Raw genomic sequence first — 15,223 nt, 5'->3', positions numbered from 1 at the left:
TAGGTGCCCAGTTACCTATCAAACAGCCAAACACACAAAAGGTTTGTTAGGATTTTTTATTAACATATAATATATTTAATAAAAAATAATATCCACTCTGGCTCTCTCCTCCATTGCAAGGGGAAGAGAGATGGGGAAGGGCTGGTAACGCTCACCCTCATCTGGACAAGCCCTGCCTCCAAGAGTCCCCTCTATGCCTTGCTTTCCAACAGGCTCTGCCCTCCAGACAGACGGTTTTCAAAGTTCCAAGTGCTGCAGCCTCCCTTGAGCCCCAGGCCCGCTGATGTACAGTACTCTGTACAGTACAGGAGCCACCTGCTCAGGCCCCTTCCCTTTCCTCATTTTTAGGATCCTTCATTCATATTAGAAAAAGGATCTGGGGGCAGAGAGTAGTCTCTACTGGCCAGGGGGAAGGGATGAAAAGGACAGTGATGGGGACAGGGCCATGAAGAAGGATGGCAGTAAAGTTCCCTCACTGTAGCCGGTCACTACGGAATGAATCTTCCACAGCAGGGTCAGGCAGCAGGGCACAGGGGTCACTCAGCATGGTCAGTCCTTCCAGGCCCAATGGCTCCATGCGCAGCTCATCTTCCAGCCCCAGCCCCAGCTCCAACCCAGATGCTGACACCTCAAAGCCAGGTACTCCAGCCAAGGCTGCTGCGATCTCCTTAGAGAAACCTGGGGAGGAGTCTCCTGTGTGTAGAAGAGGTAGGCAGGTAGGTAGGATCCCATGCCACACACCTCCAAACCCCTCAGTCTCCACCACACCGGTGAAGCTGTCAATTCTTCCAATCTCCTCCACCACCCATGTCTCCTCACCTGGGAGTATGATATTGGGTCCTGAGCCATGGCGGGAGCAGTGGGTCAAGTTCTGGTGGTTGAGGACATGAGGATCCTGGGGACCACTCACTGATCCCTCACTCCCTAAAAATCCAGGCCCTTCGGGAAAGGCAGGGGGATCCAGCACCAGGCTGGTTGATGGGTTCTCCACGTTGAACTGCTCCAGCTAGGGACACACAGACAGACCTTAAGGAAGTGGGCTTCAGAACAGGTTGTCCTGCATTACAAGCCCCAACCACCCCAGGAAGAAAAGCAAAGACAGAGGGAGGTGACAGCAAGCAGAGCAACAGAAGCGAGCACGGGGCCCGAATTACGTGTGGGCACCGTACCTGCTGGGCCAGAGCATGTGCATGCCAGGAAGAGAACGGGTCAAGGCAGGAGTCATCAAAGAGCAAGCTGAGCGGAAACAGAGGGGCAGGAGTAGGGGGTCAAACACAGGAAGACAGGAGCCCCAAGCTGGCAGTGCTATGTTACCTGGGGGGAAAAGGAGGTCCCACCCCATCTCCCGATTCAGTGCGCCGGAGACCCCTCATGTCCCTGGCCCTCCCTCAGCCCCCCCACTTCAGAGCTATGAGTCTGTGTACTCACACTCCCCATGCTGAAGTCATTTATTGGCCGGTGGTAAGGCTGTTGCCCATGCCCGCCGGGCCCAGGTGGGTACAGTGCCCCATAATGTGGCGGCCTGCCTGGGGGCTGTCCCCCTGAGGACTGCACTAAGCAGGCCTGAGAGGGCAACTGCTGTAGAGATTTTGGGGTGGATGGATGGGTAGGTATAACCAGACTTGGGGGGCTATATGGGTATGGGGGCAATCGCTGATCAGTAGGCAGTTTACTGGTATCCAAGGGGACGCCCTGAAAAGAAAAAAAGGGGGGAATTTATTGTGACCCCTCAAAGAACTCTCAGTCAGAGCTCCCCACCCTCTAAGCTAGGCCACCTGTCCACAACACAAACATGGCAGTGCTCCGAGCCAGGCGCACTGGGGCAATGCCTGGAAAACCAGCACTCAGGAGCTTGAGGAAGGAAGACTGAGCCTGGACCTACCATGCTGAAAGTGGGAGCTGTCTCCCCACTCTCACCCCCAAAACAACAACACCCTATGCTCCCATGGCATTCTGAGAGTTGGTGGAAATTATACGAAATGCGTATCAAAACTTAGGTGCTAATGTGGCTAACAATAGACAACTCAAATTCACTCTAAAGTGAGCGTTCATAAACTGGGTACTTGACTATCAGGAGGATGAGCTGCTGTTCTGAAGCCCTGGAGAGGCCAGAGGGAGCCAGAGGAAGGAAGTAAAAGAGATGCGGAGGGCAAACTGCCCTTGTTGGCATGGCTAGTCCTCCCTACCGTAGAGTGTAAAGATGAAACACAGAGCATACATCCAGGAAACAGTAATGGAGCAGGACAGAGGAGGGCAGAGAGGAAAGGAATAGGATGAAGGAAAAGTTGGAGAACTATTTTATTTTTTTTAAGATGGAGAGGGAGGTAAGAACTCCCTTAGCATGGAGGCAAGCTTGTAAAGAAAAAAGAAAAGAAAAGAAAGCTTGGCATGGGAGGTCATGCCTGTAATCCAAGCTCTTAGAAGGCAGAGGCAGGAAGGATCAGATGTTCCAGGCCAGCCTCAACTAATTAGTCAACTCAAGCCCAGATGAGCTGTGTAAACCTTGGGAAGTGATTGTCACTGCAGGCACCAGGTTTTCATCTACACAATGTGAAAGGACTGGGTTCTGTGGTCGGAGACTCTTGGACTCTGAATTCTAGTAAAGAAGAGGAAATGGTAGAGAGATGGGACAGGACAGAAGTGACTGGGGATATGGTAAACTAGCAAAGAGGAGGTAGATAAGAACAAAGAAAGGAGAAGGACAAACGGGTAAGCTATACTGGTGCCTGTGCTATGCGTGATGCTAAATACTTTGTGTATGGTATGTATCTGGTGCTTACAAAACCACCTTTGTTTTCTAAATGAGACCGCTGAGGCTCAGAGAAGTTCAGTAACTTCTGAATGGAGGAAAGTCAAGAGGCAGAACTAAGATGTGAAATCAAAGGCTTAATGCCAGAGTTCGCACTCTTAGGCAAAGAGGGGACAAGATAGATAAAAGATGGGTTGGGACAGAGCAGAGGAATGGAAGGGGATGGAAGAGACAAGGGGCACAGCACAGGAAGGAGAAGAAGGGAAACAAATGCAGGGGAGGTAGCCACGCATACCTGAGTGATGGAAGACAAGGTGGGTGACATTGTTGGCGAAAACTGTTTGGGCAGCTGCTGTTGGGACCTTCTGGCGTCGGCTGGGCCCGCGGGCAAGCTCAGGGGGCTGAGGGGCACACGGCGGTGGCGGGGAGAGGCCCCAGGAGTAGAAGCTGGGTAAGGGGGGGCGCTCAGGACAGGAGATGAAGTGGACGAAGAGGAAGAGGAGGAGGAAAGGGCTGGGGCACTAAGTGACGGGTGGCCCAGGGAAGTGGTGGGCAGTGCATGGTGGGCCAAGGAGGAGGCAGGCAGTGATGGGTGACTATGGGACCCCTGGAGCTGGGGTTGAGGACTGCTTAGGGAAGCCTGGAGGTTGGGATTACTTAGGGAGGACTGCAGGGATGGGTGGCTAAGAGGTGAGTGAAGTCCTGCAGACACAGACAAAAAACCAGAGATGCCAACATTACTGATGGGAACTGGGCCCCTTTCCGCCCAGAATGGGTAGCAGTGACCAGACTATGGCAACACAAGGTCCTCCCTATTCTGTCTCTAACAGTGAGATTGGTACTACCCATTTGGGGGTTATTCTCCATCTTTCTCCTATCCATTCTTGCTGGGTGAAAATTGCAATGAGGGGTTCTGGGGTGTGGGGATTGATGGGCAGTCACAGGATCCCAGATCAAGCAAGCCTCCTTCCCCTTTACCCTCTAGCCAGGCAGCAGCTGATAGTCACACGATCAGAACAAGGTAGCCACTCACCTGGTACATCATAACTGGGGCCCAAGCCCAGACCTCCACTGATGCCCAAATGGGTCATAGTGTGGGTCAAATTGGAGGTACTGTTGCCCCCACTCAGGTTGGGGTAGACTGTCTCCTCAGGGTCCAGGGGAGTGGGCAACGGAGGGGGGAAGTGCAGGTTGGTGAGGTCAGGTAGGGAACCTCCCGTGTTCATGGCAGGTGGGAGGACAGGCACACTGGCAGGCTGATCAGGAGATGGAAAGATGCTAGGGAGGACAGAAGATCGACGTGAAGAGAAAGTGGTCAGAGAAGAGCAGATGTCAGTCTTCCACATCTCCTTCCTCCCTCAATGTCACTCCAGTTGTGTAGTGGTACTTACTTGATTCCAGGGACTTCACAGGATCGAGGTCGAGAGGAGGATGAGGACAGCTGAGGAGAGAAGGAAGAGGATTAGAAATGAGGACAGACCTCAGTGGGAGCCCTGGAAGGCCTGTCCCAGGGACAGTGGAAGACACCCAGTGGCCCTTACCTACCTTCTTAGCATCCCAAGGTTTCAGCAAATGCTTGTCATCTACCAAGTTCTCCTCAATAGCAGGGACTTGAAAGAGAGAGACTGGTGATGGGGAGGTTGGAGGAGGAGCCAGTAAGGCAGGACAAGAAGTAGAGGCAGGCAAGAGGGAATCCTATTCCCTGACCCCAAACAAAGTCCCTGATATCTGGCATTCATGACCCATAATTGGTAAAGAGCACATACCTTTAGCATCCATTTCACCATCCAGAAAACCTGCACGGGATGCAATGGGGTTGGTTACAGTGCCTACTTGTTTGCCTGCTTTAGTAAAAAGCTCCACAGCTACTCCCTAGGAACACCTACCTCCTCGGCGGCTGGGCAGGACACTGGGAGGTGTGGGGCCTGGATAAGTGTCTTGGGGGTTGGGGTTCATTACACTTGTGTGAAGAGCAGAGTCGGAGCTTGTCCTGTTGGAGGAGCAGAGATGAGCAGCAGTACCAAACGCCGCCCAGCAGTGGATATTTAAGCTGGGCTAGAAAGGGGATGAAGTAGAGTAGGGCCCCAGGAAGTACAGGAAAGAGATGTGAACTAAAGAAGTCAAGGACCATCACCTGTTAAGTGCAGTCGGCAGTCGGAACAACTGCCCCTTCTCAGCTGGGAGGTTGCCCCAGGGCATCATCCTAGGACAGAAAAGTTATGAGGAGGAAGAAGGTGGCTGAAGATGGGCATGAAAGGCGTGGGGTGGGAAAGTGTGCGGCAGCAAGGTGGCTGTGAAAAGGCCTTGGTACCCAGTATCATGCCTCTTTCTTTCTGGTTCTTCTAATGCCTCTGATCCATAAATCCCCACCCCTCCTCAATCTAAGATCTGGAAACAGAAACTCTCCACCAAGGTAAGCTGAGTGGAAATGCTGAAGCCTAGCAAGTTTTCTGAATGCAAGTATTTCAGCTGAGACAGAGAAAGGAGGGGTTCAAAGATCTAACAGTTACTACACCTGGGATCCACCACTGTGAGAAAGGAGCCATCCTCCCCTCCCCCACTTACACACACCCCAGCTTGGCTATAGTTCCATTGGTTCTGCTAGCTGGACTCAGAGGCTTGGCCACTCGTGTCAACATGGCCAAGACTGGACTCTGACCACCTACCCAGCTGCCCCACTCTCCCAGCTTGGCCCTTAGGAAACGAGGTACTGCTGAAACCTCAGCCTAGTAGCTAGCCCTAGCCCACCTCAGCCCCCACACCCCGAAACATGTTAGAGACCAAATGGGTGGGAAATTCCACCTGCACTGAACTCACCTTCGCCAGCCAGACTCTGGGGGAGGAGATAAGTAGGCGGGGCTATAGGGAGAACTGTCAATGTAAATAGCTGTGGTTAAGGAAAAAGCAGAGACAGATGAGAGAATAAGGGAGCCATCAGATAGTCATACAAGTAAGCCAGTGTTGGTGGCTCGGGCCTGTCATCCCAGCAGCTGGAAGGAGGAAGCACAGGGAATTTTCAGCTCTAGGCCAGTCAGAGATACATAGTAAGATGCTGTCTCAAACACACACACACATACCCCTGTGCACACAAGGAAGGGAAGAAGAGAAGTCAGAGGCTGTATCTCAATGAAGAAGGCTACCTAACTTTTTAGGCCCATCATCACAAAAACAAGCAAACAAACAACAAAATGGAACGAAAATAGGCAAGGATTACAACAACTGTAATCTCAATACTTAAGAGGCAGTGCAAGGAGATCTCCAAAAGTTTGAACCTACCTGATTTACCCATCAAGTTCCAGAAAAGTCTAGATTACACAATAAAGCCCCCCCTCAAAAAAAAAAAAAAAGCAGGACTGGCGCTGGCCTTTAATCTCAGCACTCAGGAAGCAGAGCCAGGCAGATATCCATCTGGTCTATACAGGTCAGCCTGGTCTACACAGCAAACCCCAAGACAACACAGAGAAACCCACCCCCAGAAAGAAGAAAAAAATCAGACCAAGCTTAGTACAAACTGGAACAATCTAAGCCAATGCCTGGCCAGGGTGATGGAGATAAACATGGCAGAGGTCTCTAGGAATGAAGTTCACAGAAGAATGGGAGAAGAACGAAATCTCCTTCCCAGGTAACAGGGAGCCCTGCTTTACAATTAAGTGAGTGGAAGTAAGGCCAGCACCAAACGGGCAGAGCCACAAGAACACCAAATGCCTGTCACAAGAGTGTGCGCTGACACACAGGTTGTGGTCACATTTCAAGAAGACTGGGTAAAAGAAGTGAACAAAGATGAAACGAAGCTCCTTCCCACCATGAGTCTCTCGAGAGCCCCTTCCATCAGTCCTTCGCCTTTAAATCATTTGTGAAGGATATGTGGCGCGGGTATCGGCGAAGAGGGGACACCATCCTGCGGGGATCTCGCTGTACCCGTTCCACCAACCCGTGGTGCCTAGTGCTCCGAGATGAATCCAAAGGTGAATGGAGGGGACTCTGCCAAAAAGGACAGGTGAATCAGCAGGGGAAGCAGCCTGAGAGCCTACACTCCTCCTTGGCTGGTGTCCACTCACCTGGAACTCAGCCAGGCCACAGCCAATCTGGTTAACATTGGGCAGAGAACCACCATAATGGGAGCTCCTTGTATAAGCCAGTCGCAGTTTCTGGGCCTGTAACTGAGATAAAAGAGACAAACGGGTATGTCAGGGAAGGTCCTGAGCATTTGTCATTCCTGTCACCAGAATATACGACTGCTTTCAAGATATCTGCCAGTACAAAGATGTGGCACAAACAACCCACCTTTGCAGCTTTCTAACCAGTGAGCTCCCACACCTGACAGAACCCTGCGAGGCAGGGCCGACACTGCTCAAGGCCCGTCTCTCTCTGTCTGTTGGTATCCCCACTGAGGCAGGTCACGGGATGATGGACCATCATGCACTTCTGCCCTCATTTCAAGGCAACGTCACCAAGACTAATTAGAAGATGAGGGAAGACCAGAAGCCAATGCCAAAGATCCATTATTGCTAGTTTCTTCCCTTCACACTCTGAGGACCATAAGCTTTGGGATCTGCTGCTGCTCCAGGTTTAGCATAGGTTGCACAGAGTGTGCGCATCCCAAACTATACAACCTGAGAAGTGATGACTCTTCTGCTAAAAGAGAGGTGCCCAAACCAAGTATTCTTCTACTGAATGTGAAGATGCCTGAATTGGCACAGGAGCCTAGTCCAACTTGGGTAGGGCCATCTCCTGCCAGTTCATGGAGATGATTGCTAAGGAAATAAAACAAATTAACCCTCAGTTTTAGTCTCTACATATCGCATGTCCCTCTGTGTGAGATATAAGTAGCTACTTCCAAGACTCAGACTCTGCCTACAGCCAAATAAATAGAGCTGGGGAGGGATGGGAATGAGGAGAGCTCAGAAAGTCACACTGCAGCACATCACTAGTCAGAACTGGCCTTCTGTCCAGATCAGCTCCATGATTCCAGTGGGTGATGCTGACCTCAGCTTAACGGATAGAACCTCCAAGTCCTCTGGTGGTCTATGGCCCATGGGTGTATCTGCCTCCAGCCTGCCCTCCCAGCTACCCAGGTAACAAACTAAACAAGCCACTCCAAACTCAAGATCCTTGGATCTCCAGGTTTGGCCTCGTAGGCTCATTACAGTTTGCTGTTTATCAGAGAAGTTAATCAGCAAAAGAAAAGGAGGTAGAAAGGCTTTGATAGCCAGTGTGTCACAAAGACAGAAGCCCCAGCCCTGCATTCCTCACAGCTTTCAGCTTGCACACAGCTCTGAAAGAAACATGGTCCAGAGGACAGAGCCTCAAGCTCTCCACTGCAAATAAGTCTCTCTCCCATCTTCTTTCTCCGACCCCCACTAGGATCAAAAGCTCTTAAAGGGAGCGAGCAGTCAAGGGCTCATAAACCTCATGGTGGTTAAGAGCAGGTTATACAAGCGTGCGCACACACACCAGATTTGCCTCCCCACTTATCTCTCTTGAACGTGCACAAACTAGAGCATGTGGTCCCTAGAAAAGTAGAAGAAACACAGACAGACAGACAGACACACACAACAACAACAACAACAACTCAGAGTCAAGGGAGATACACACAAAAGATACAATCGGTCACAGTCATATATAGAACCAAAAGCTTTGTAATGTGGTATTTATGCTCCACCATCTCCCCTTAGAGCTTCCAATTCTTCACCACGACAGATCACTGTGTCCCTAAATTAGGGCTGTTTACCTGTAAACTCCTGCCAGTCCACCCATCCCTCTCACATGCAGCCCTAGAAAGCAAGAAACTAGGGGGGGGAGTGCTGTTTCCAAAACAACTTGGCATAGGCCTGAACGTTCTTTGTGGAACTTCCTAGGAATGAGTATTTCCCACACACAGAGGGCTCTAAAAACACTGCAGAAACTGACTCACGGGTAGCACCATCTCCCTAGAAAGTTTAGCACATCACCGGCGAAAGGAATAGGTGATCCTTTACCCAATTTGGCGATTCAAAGCTCTACCTTTCCTCCCAGGCGGCCAGCGCCAAACACCAAGAACCATTCTGTGAGCAATGGTCCTCACCTTGACTCAAGTCAGGAAACCACACGAAATATATGAAAAAGGAAGCAAAGGGACGGGACACAGGAGGGGACTTCCTGTCCCAATATACCCAGCACAGCTAGATCAAACCACTCGAGGGGCCCTTTCCCCTAGGAACCAAGACACCGTGAATGTCCCAACAGAGCAAAGACACTAGTCTGGCGATCACAAGCTCAGAAAGGGTCAGATTAGGGACAAGCAGACTATGCGTCCAAACTAAAATCCATAATTAAGGATGCTTCAGTGGAGTCCGTGAAAGGACTCGGCCGGAGATGCACAAGAACCGTTCCACCGGCGCTGGACTTCGGCAGTCCATCTTCCCTCTTCCGCCAGTCCTGCTTCACACGTAAATAACTCGAACCCGGTCTTTCCTACTCCCCCAACCTCTCCGGTGTTCCTGTCTTCCCGGCAAAATTCGTTTAGCTGACCCTCGGCCCTCACCCGGAGCCACCCAGACGGCGGCGCCCGCTGCCCGAGCCGCGTTCCGCCTCCTGCCCAGCGGCTCCCGCCCCCGCCCCGCCTATCCGCTTGGAGACCGCTCCTCCGTGCTCGGGCTCCCCGGCACGGTCCCTTACCCGTGTGGAGCCGATGTCCATCATCACCTCCTCGAAGGCCGCCGTCTCCTCGGCCTGACGCTGCTTTTGCAGCGCGATCTTCTCACTAAACTTGCGTGGATTGGACGCTGACGCTGTGGCGGAGCCCGGCCCGTTCGCTCCCGACGTCGCCATCTTACACCCGCGTCGGTCCCCGCCACCTTTCCAGTTCCAGCCACGGCCTCCGCCGCGGGCCCGGCCCGGCTCCTCCAGCCGTAGCAGCCGCCGCCGCCGCCTCCGCGAGCCCGGCGGCTCGGCCCCAGCCTAGTCCTGACCCGCGATGCACTGCCTGCCGGGACTTGTAGTTTGTTTACGGGCCTCCTCCACGCCCGCAGCCACGCAACGAGGGGAGGAAGCGGACTCCACTTCCCAGCAGTCCTTCCGACACCCGGAGGCCAGCAGCGCGCCACCCCTCACCTACTCCCGGCGGCGCCGCAAGCCGGGAAAGGTAGTTCTACCACAGTCCCGAGCCTACGAACGGGAAGGGGTGAGGGATTCGCAAAGGAAGACGGAGAAAACCGAGAGGAAGGGAAGGGGTGGAGACAGAAAGGGAAGAAGGAAGAAACAAAAGTTTTGTTGGACATCCTCAGGGAAAGCGACAAGTGTGGCGAATGAAAACAAGGACCTTAAAGCAAGTGTAAGCATCTGGGATTCAGGTCCTCTCAGATTGGTCTCTACACACACACCACCACACCCCTCCCACCAAATGAATCAGATACCTTACGGGGGTATAGAAACATCTTTTATTTGGGTAACACGTCCCAAAACAGGTCAGTTAGTAAAATAGATTCTACAGAGTACGGCCCTATGCACAGCCCTCCCTCCCCCAAAAATAATCCTGGGGGGGTTCTGCCCCCCTCAGATATAAAAAGTTTTGGCAGGTCAATGTTTATTATATAGGGCACCATTCCACTTTCTGTAGTGGTTGGTGTCAAAAGTACCTCGTTTCCCTTCACTCCTGACCAGTGCAGCAAACATTTCTGCTCCATCCAAATTGTGGGGCCCAAATTCAGAGAAAGTAGGTCTCTTCCACTGAGGTGCCGGGTGTGCCACACTACTGTGCTTTCAGAAAAGGAGCAGGTGAGCCATGCATGGTGGCACACACCTTTAATCCTAGTGCTCAGGAAGCAGAGGCAGGTGGCTCTCTGAGTTCAGGTCAGCCTGGTCCTCACAGCTAGGTCCAGGACAGTCAGGGTTATACAGAGAAACCCTGTTTCGAAGAAACTAAAAAAGGGGGCAGGTGGGTGTTTGGCACTTTAAAAATACAGGTGTGAGCTGGGTGTGGTGGCACACCCCTTTAAACCCAGCACTCGATAGGCAGAGGCAGGCACATCTGAGTTTGAGGCCAGTCTGGCCTACAGAATAAGTGCCAGGACAGTCAGGGATAGAGAGAAACCATGTCCCCCCCCCAAAAAAAAGAAAAAAAGAAAGAAAAAAAGAAAGAGTGAGCAGGACACTCACTCAAAGCCAGATAGATTACGAAAACTGGCTGAGACCATTTGGCACTAGTCCCTCGGTAGAAAGGACATACGGAAGAGTAGGAGGAAGAAAGTGGGAGGGAGCACTTCCACTGGCAGAGTGCTGAAATGGGCTAGAACCAACAGGACTTTGACTTATCCCAAAGCCATGGGATGCCTATCTGCAGTTTTGTCAGCTTGTCTCCAGGTGTAGTGTCTGACTTCTGATTGTAGCAGTGTGCTCATTCTTAATGTCACCTGATTGTATCTCTAGTGGCTTGGCTAGTTCTTGTCCTTCGGGCCTGCGGCTAGCCTCTTACCTGCCCCTTTCCCTCTCATTATTCGTAATCCAAATGTCCCATCCCTACCTCTCAGAGAACTCTTTGGTCCTCACTACTTCTCTACCTCCCACAAACTGGGAAGGACAGGGAGGACAGGGGCACCTGACAGTCAGCATCCCCTGCCCTTTCTATCTGAGCACCTTAGATCTGGATAAAGAGCAGGCCAGTGAGCAGGGCGAAGCCTGCTAGGAGCAGGATGACCTTGAGAATCCGCTGCTCAGAAGTGGCCAGCTCTTGGGGTAGAATTTCCAGGAAGGTGATATAGAGGAAGGTGCCAGCTGCCATTCCCTCCAGCACAGATTGGGCCAACTGGTGCAGCGGCCCAGCTGACTCTGACAGAGCTGCCCCGAGCCCGATACCCAGAGGTGTCATACATGAGAAGAGGATCCCACAGCCAGCCACCACCTGTACCCGAAGGTGGCTCTGGAGCAGCCTCAGGGACAGGCTGACTGCCAGGATCCCCTTGTGGAGCAGCAGAGCTAGGCACAGCTCCATTGCCCGAGCTCTGTCTCGCTGTAAGCCCACAGCCAAGCCCTCAAACACAGAGTGCAAGGCTAGAGAGAAGACCAGTACACAGGCACGCAGGGCTGAGGGTGCTGCTGGAGTTCCGCTGGCCTGGGGGAGCCCTGGTCCATCATGCCAGTGTTGAGGCCCTCCATTCACTGCTCCCAGCAGAGCCCTCGTCTCTTCTGGATGTGGTGGACTGGACTGCTCCTTGTAAGCCAGTGTGATCTGCTCCATCACCAAGACCAGGAAGAAACCCATAGCCAGGATGAACTCTTGCAAGGGGAACTGAAGCTGTGAACAGAGGTGGCGACAGGAGTTCAGGAAACAGGACAAGAATGGGAAGGAGTCAGATTCAAAGCCCGGCATAGGCCCAGAATACACATCTGAAGTCCCACACCGACCCAGGGTCCCTATTTATTGGTCACACAGCGATGAAGTTGTTTGGTGACACAGACACATAACAACACATAATGGAACAGATGTGGTACCACACATGCCATGTTAAATGCAGACCATTTATGCAAAATGTCTCAACTCTGGCACTAATAACATTTTGGGATAAATAATTCTGTCTTCACTGCCGTACACAGAGTGAGCAGCTCCTCTGACTTCTCCCACCAGATCAATAGCAAGCACGATGTTCCCGCCACCACCACCAAGATTGTCTCCGCACATTACCCAGTCAGTGTTTCCTAAGGGGCAAAACTTCCCCTGGCTGAGGGTCATGGATGTAGGTGCACATAGTGCTACATGTAAGCATACAAAGGATCACCACAAATCTACATGTCACAGGGACATTCACAGTCATGTGGAGACACAGGTCACTCAGTCACAGGGAAAAAACAGAAGAGCTTGAGATGACTCTGCCGAACCCAGCTGTCTCAGGTTTTCCTACAATGTGTTTTTTTTTTTTTTGGAATGTTTTGTCTGGGAGGCAGACGGAGTTGAGACAGGCCTCACTCTGAAGCCCAGACTGGCCTCCAAATCCTCACGATTACCCTGCCTCAGCCTTGCACGAGGTAGAATACACTACTTCCAGCTTTACAGTGAGTTTCTATGCTTTTGACCTAACCACTTCCCTGAGAACACCAGGCCCTTGGAGATTGCTTCCTGCCCTCCCAGATCTGCAGTGACCTCTCCCAGCCTCCAGGTGAGGATGAACCAGCTAGGCTGCTGCACACCTGTATCCATGAAATTACTGCAGGAGAACTCGGAGCCTGAGTAGTCTGGACTAGCTGGACTACACAGCTAGACCCCATCAAAAGAAAGGGCGTCACTCATGCTCACGTAAGCAACCCTAATTAAACTCATGGGTCAAGGCTAGACTTAGATATACACACTGAGGAAAACAGAAGGGGGCTAGCTGGTGGATGGGGAGGAAGATGATGTGGGCGGGAGACAAGAATGGAAGTGAATATAGCCAAGATGCTTTATATGTATGAAATGTAATAATAAAATTCATTACTATGCATAACATATGCAAATAGACATAAAATATAGCCTGGAGGTGGTGGCACATGCAGAGGCAGGTGGATCTCTGAATTCAAGGGCAGCCTGGTCTACAGAGTGAGTTCCAGGACAGCCAGGACTACATAATAAAGAGATCATGTCCCGAAAAAAAATAAAATAAAAAAGAACAAGAATTCTGGGTGAGGTGGCACAAACCTGTAATCTGGGAGGCAGAGACAGGAAGATCACTACAAATTTGAGGCAAGTAGCAAGTCTTCATAACAAGTACCAGGCCAGCAAGAGCTACACATTGAGAACCTGTCTCAAAAAGACAGAAAAGGCCGGGCGGTGGTGGTGCACACCTTTAATCCCAAGTGTCCCAGGACAGGCTCCAAAGCCACAGAGAAACCCTGTCTCAAGAAACAAACAAAAAAGACAGAAGAGGAGAAAAGGAAAAGGGAGGGAGAAAGGGAAGGAAGGAAGGATAAAGGGATAATGGCTGAAACATGATTCTTAGAGCATTGTTAGCTTCCTGGTAACTACAACTGCAAAACCCAGAGTAGTTCATACACCTGATAATGGTCCTCACTGTCCTGAGCGCAGTGGGTCACACCGGGTCCAGCATCCAGGAAAAAATGCACAGAAAATTATACCCTGTTCCTGAAATCCTTAACTCACAGGCTCAAGACTAAGGCCGTCCACAGTCACGAGTGAGCCATGAAGATACCTAAATAACCATGTTCTGCTCTGGGTCACATGTTAAGGTCAGTGCTCACCGTCACATGCAGGGCCGCCAAGGCCTCGTCTATGGCAGCTAGGTAGTCGGGCAGCAGGTCCAGAAGACAAGTAGCCAAAAAGACACCTCCTGCGAAGCAGCTCACCAGACTTAGGGCTTTCTGGCCCGAGGCTGAGCAAGAGTGAAATACAAACGGGATTACAACCAAATCAAACTCTGCAAAGTCCCACGCCAACAGAAGCAGTGTCCACTCCCGCCTTCTGCTCCTCCTCAGTCACCTCCCCCAGCTCCAGAGCTGCAGAGACTCACGCGAGGATTCATGGCTAGCGCCTGGCCTTCGAAGCACGCAGACAGGCACCAGGCTGCAGACGAGGGTCAGCAGCAGCAGCAGTACCAGGGCCCCCAGCTTCACCTCCAGCCCCACCGGCACTGAGGGCTCTGAAGCTATTGCTTCTGGGCGCCACACCAGGAGCTCTGGCTCCCCCCAGGGCCCCATGGTGCTTGTGGTATCAGTGACTGTCAGACCTATGAAGAAAAAACTAGCATGGGTGAGAACGGTCACACAGGAAAGAAGGGGTCAAGGGAAAGGGAAGGCTGGTCAGCAAAACGTACTTCCCTCGGCCCAGCCACTTTCTGGCCTTTCCCGGCTGGAGTGACTCATCTACTCCAACACCAGGACATTGCATTTCCTCCTTCAAACTTATCTCTCCCAGTTCAGCGAGCCACCAAGGAGGAAACTGAGGCCCGAGAAGGCCAACACAGATATGTCATTACCCTTTTCACCTGGAGCCCGCAGAAAACTAGGGGCAAACTCCAAGTTAGACCTGGAAAGGTAGAGACCACTCGCTCACACACAGTCCACTAAGAGCATGGAGCGGAGAGGTTGGAGCTGTGGGAAGAAGTCGGGGTGGCTTCACGGACGATCTGAAACCGGGCGAACTTGGGTGCTGGATGCCTCTCTCGCTGCCCACTCCCCAGAGCCATCTCCCGGAAAAAATAGGTAGTCAAGGCAGACAGCCAGAGGAGGGGGGCTTGGGACAGGCTAAGACGGCACTGAGGACAGTGTCTGGAAGTCTCGAAAGTGAGGTCAGAGGTCGCCTGCGTCACAGGACGCGAATGAAGAATGTTAAAACAGAGACCCCAGCTCCTACCCTGGGAGGCCTTGGAAGCTGCTTTAGAACCAGAGCCCGGAGAGGCCGCACTCACCTGCCGAGGGTCTCACTCCATTGCAGACGCTCGGTTCCGGCCTGGCGTCGGGAATTCCCGCCCCCTCCCCACCCCTCTCCCCTCACCCCCCCGCCAACTCCGC

The 15,223-nt window shown here is 52.1% G+C and overlaps 2 protein-coding genes across 4 annotated transcripts; both read right to left on the bottom strand.

Moving 5' to 3' along the window:
- Window positions 1-41: 41 nt before the first annotated feature.
- Window positions 42-9,701, bottom strand: Crtc2 (CREB regulated transcription coactivator 2). Of its 3 annotated transcripts, none has more exons than XM_050166274.1 (14): window positions 9,407-9,701; window positions 6,808-6,909; window positions 6,616-6,730; window positions 5,567-5,630; window positions 4,884-4,952; window positions 4,636-4,739; window positions 4,516-4,545; window positions 4,295-4,374; window positions 4,141-4,190; window positions 3,783-4,027; window positions 3,045-3,451; window positions 1,429-1,692; window positions 820-1,006; window positions 42-693 (listed from the first exon to the last, which is right to left on the bottom strand). In XM_050166274.1, exons 1-14 carry the CDS (start codon window positions 9,557-9,559, stop codon window positions 473-475), a joined length of 2,091 nt encoding a protein of 696 aa, XP_050022231.1. In that variant the 5' UTR covers window positions 9,560-9,701; the 3' UTR covers window positions 42-472. The 3 variants fall into 3 exon arrangements, with proteins under 3 accessions (XP_050022231.1, XP_050022232.1, XP_050022233.1); XM_050166275.1 differs by having other exon boundaries at window positions 4,295-4,359; XM_050166276.1 differs by lacking the exon at window positions 9,407-9,701 and adding an exon at window positions 8,814-9,277.
- A 452-nt stretch (window positions 9,702-10,153) lies between these two features.
- On the bottom strand, window positions 10,154-15,223 carry Slc39a1 (solute carrier family 39 member 1). The gene is made up of 4 exons (XM_050166277.1): window positions 15,121-15,223; window positions 14,224-14,439; window positions 13,955-14,085; window positions 10,154-12,020 (listed from the first exon to the last, which is right to left on the bottom strand). The coding sequence occupies exons 2-4, from the start codon at window positions 14,408-14,410 to the stop codon at window positions 11,364-11,366; spliced, it is 975 nt and encodes a 324-aa protein (XP_050022234.1). The 5' UTR covers window positions 14,411-14,439; window positions 15,121-15,223; the 3' UTR covers window positions 10,154-11,363.

This window comes from Alexandromys fortis, unplaced genomic scaffold (assembly GCF_014885135.2).
Source record: "Alexandromys fortis isolate MF-2015 unplaced genomic scaffold, M_Fortis_MF-2015_v1.1 scaffold_152, whole genome shotgun sequence".
NCBI lineage: Eukaryota > Metazoa > Chordata > Mammalia > Rodentia > Cricetidae > Alexandromys > Alexandromys fortis.
This window is presented reverse-complemented; position numbering and strand designations above follow the sequence as displayed.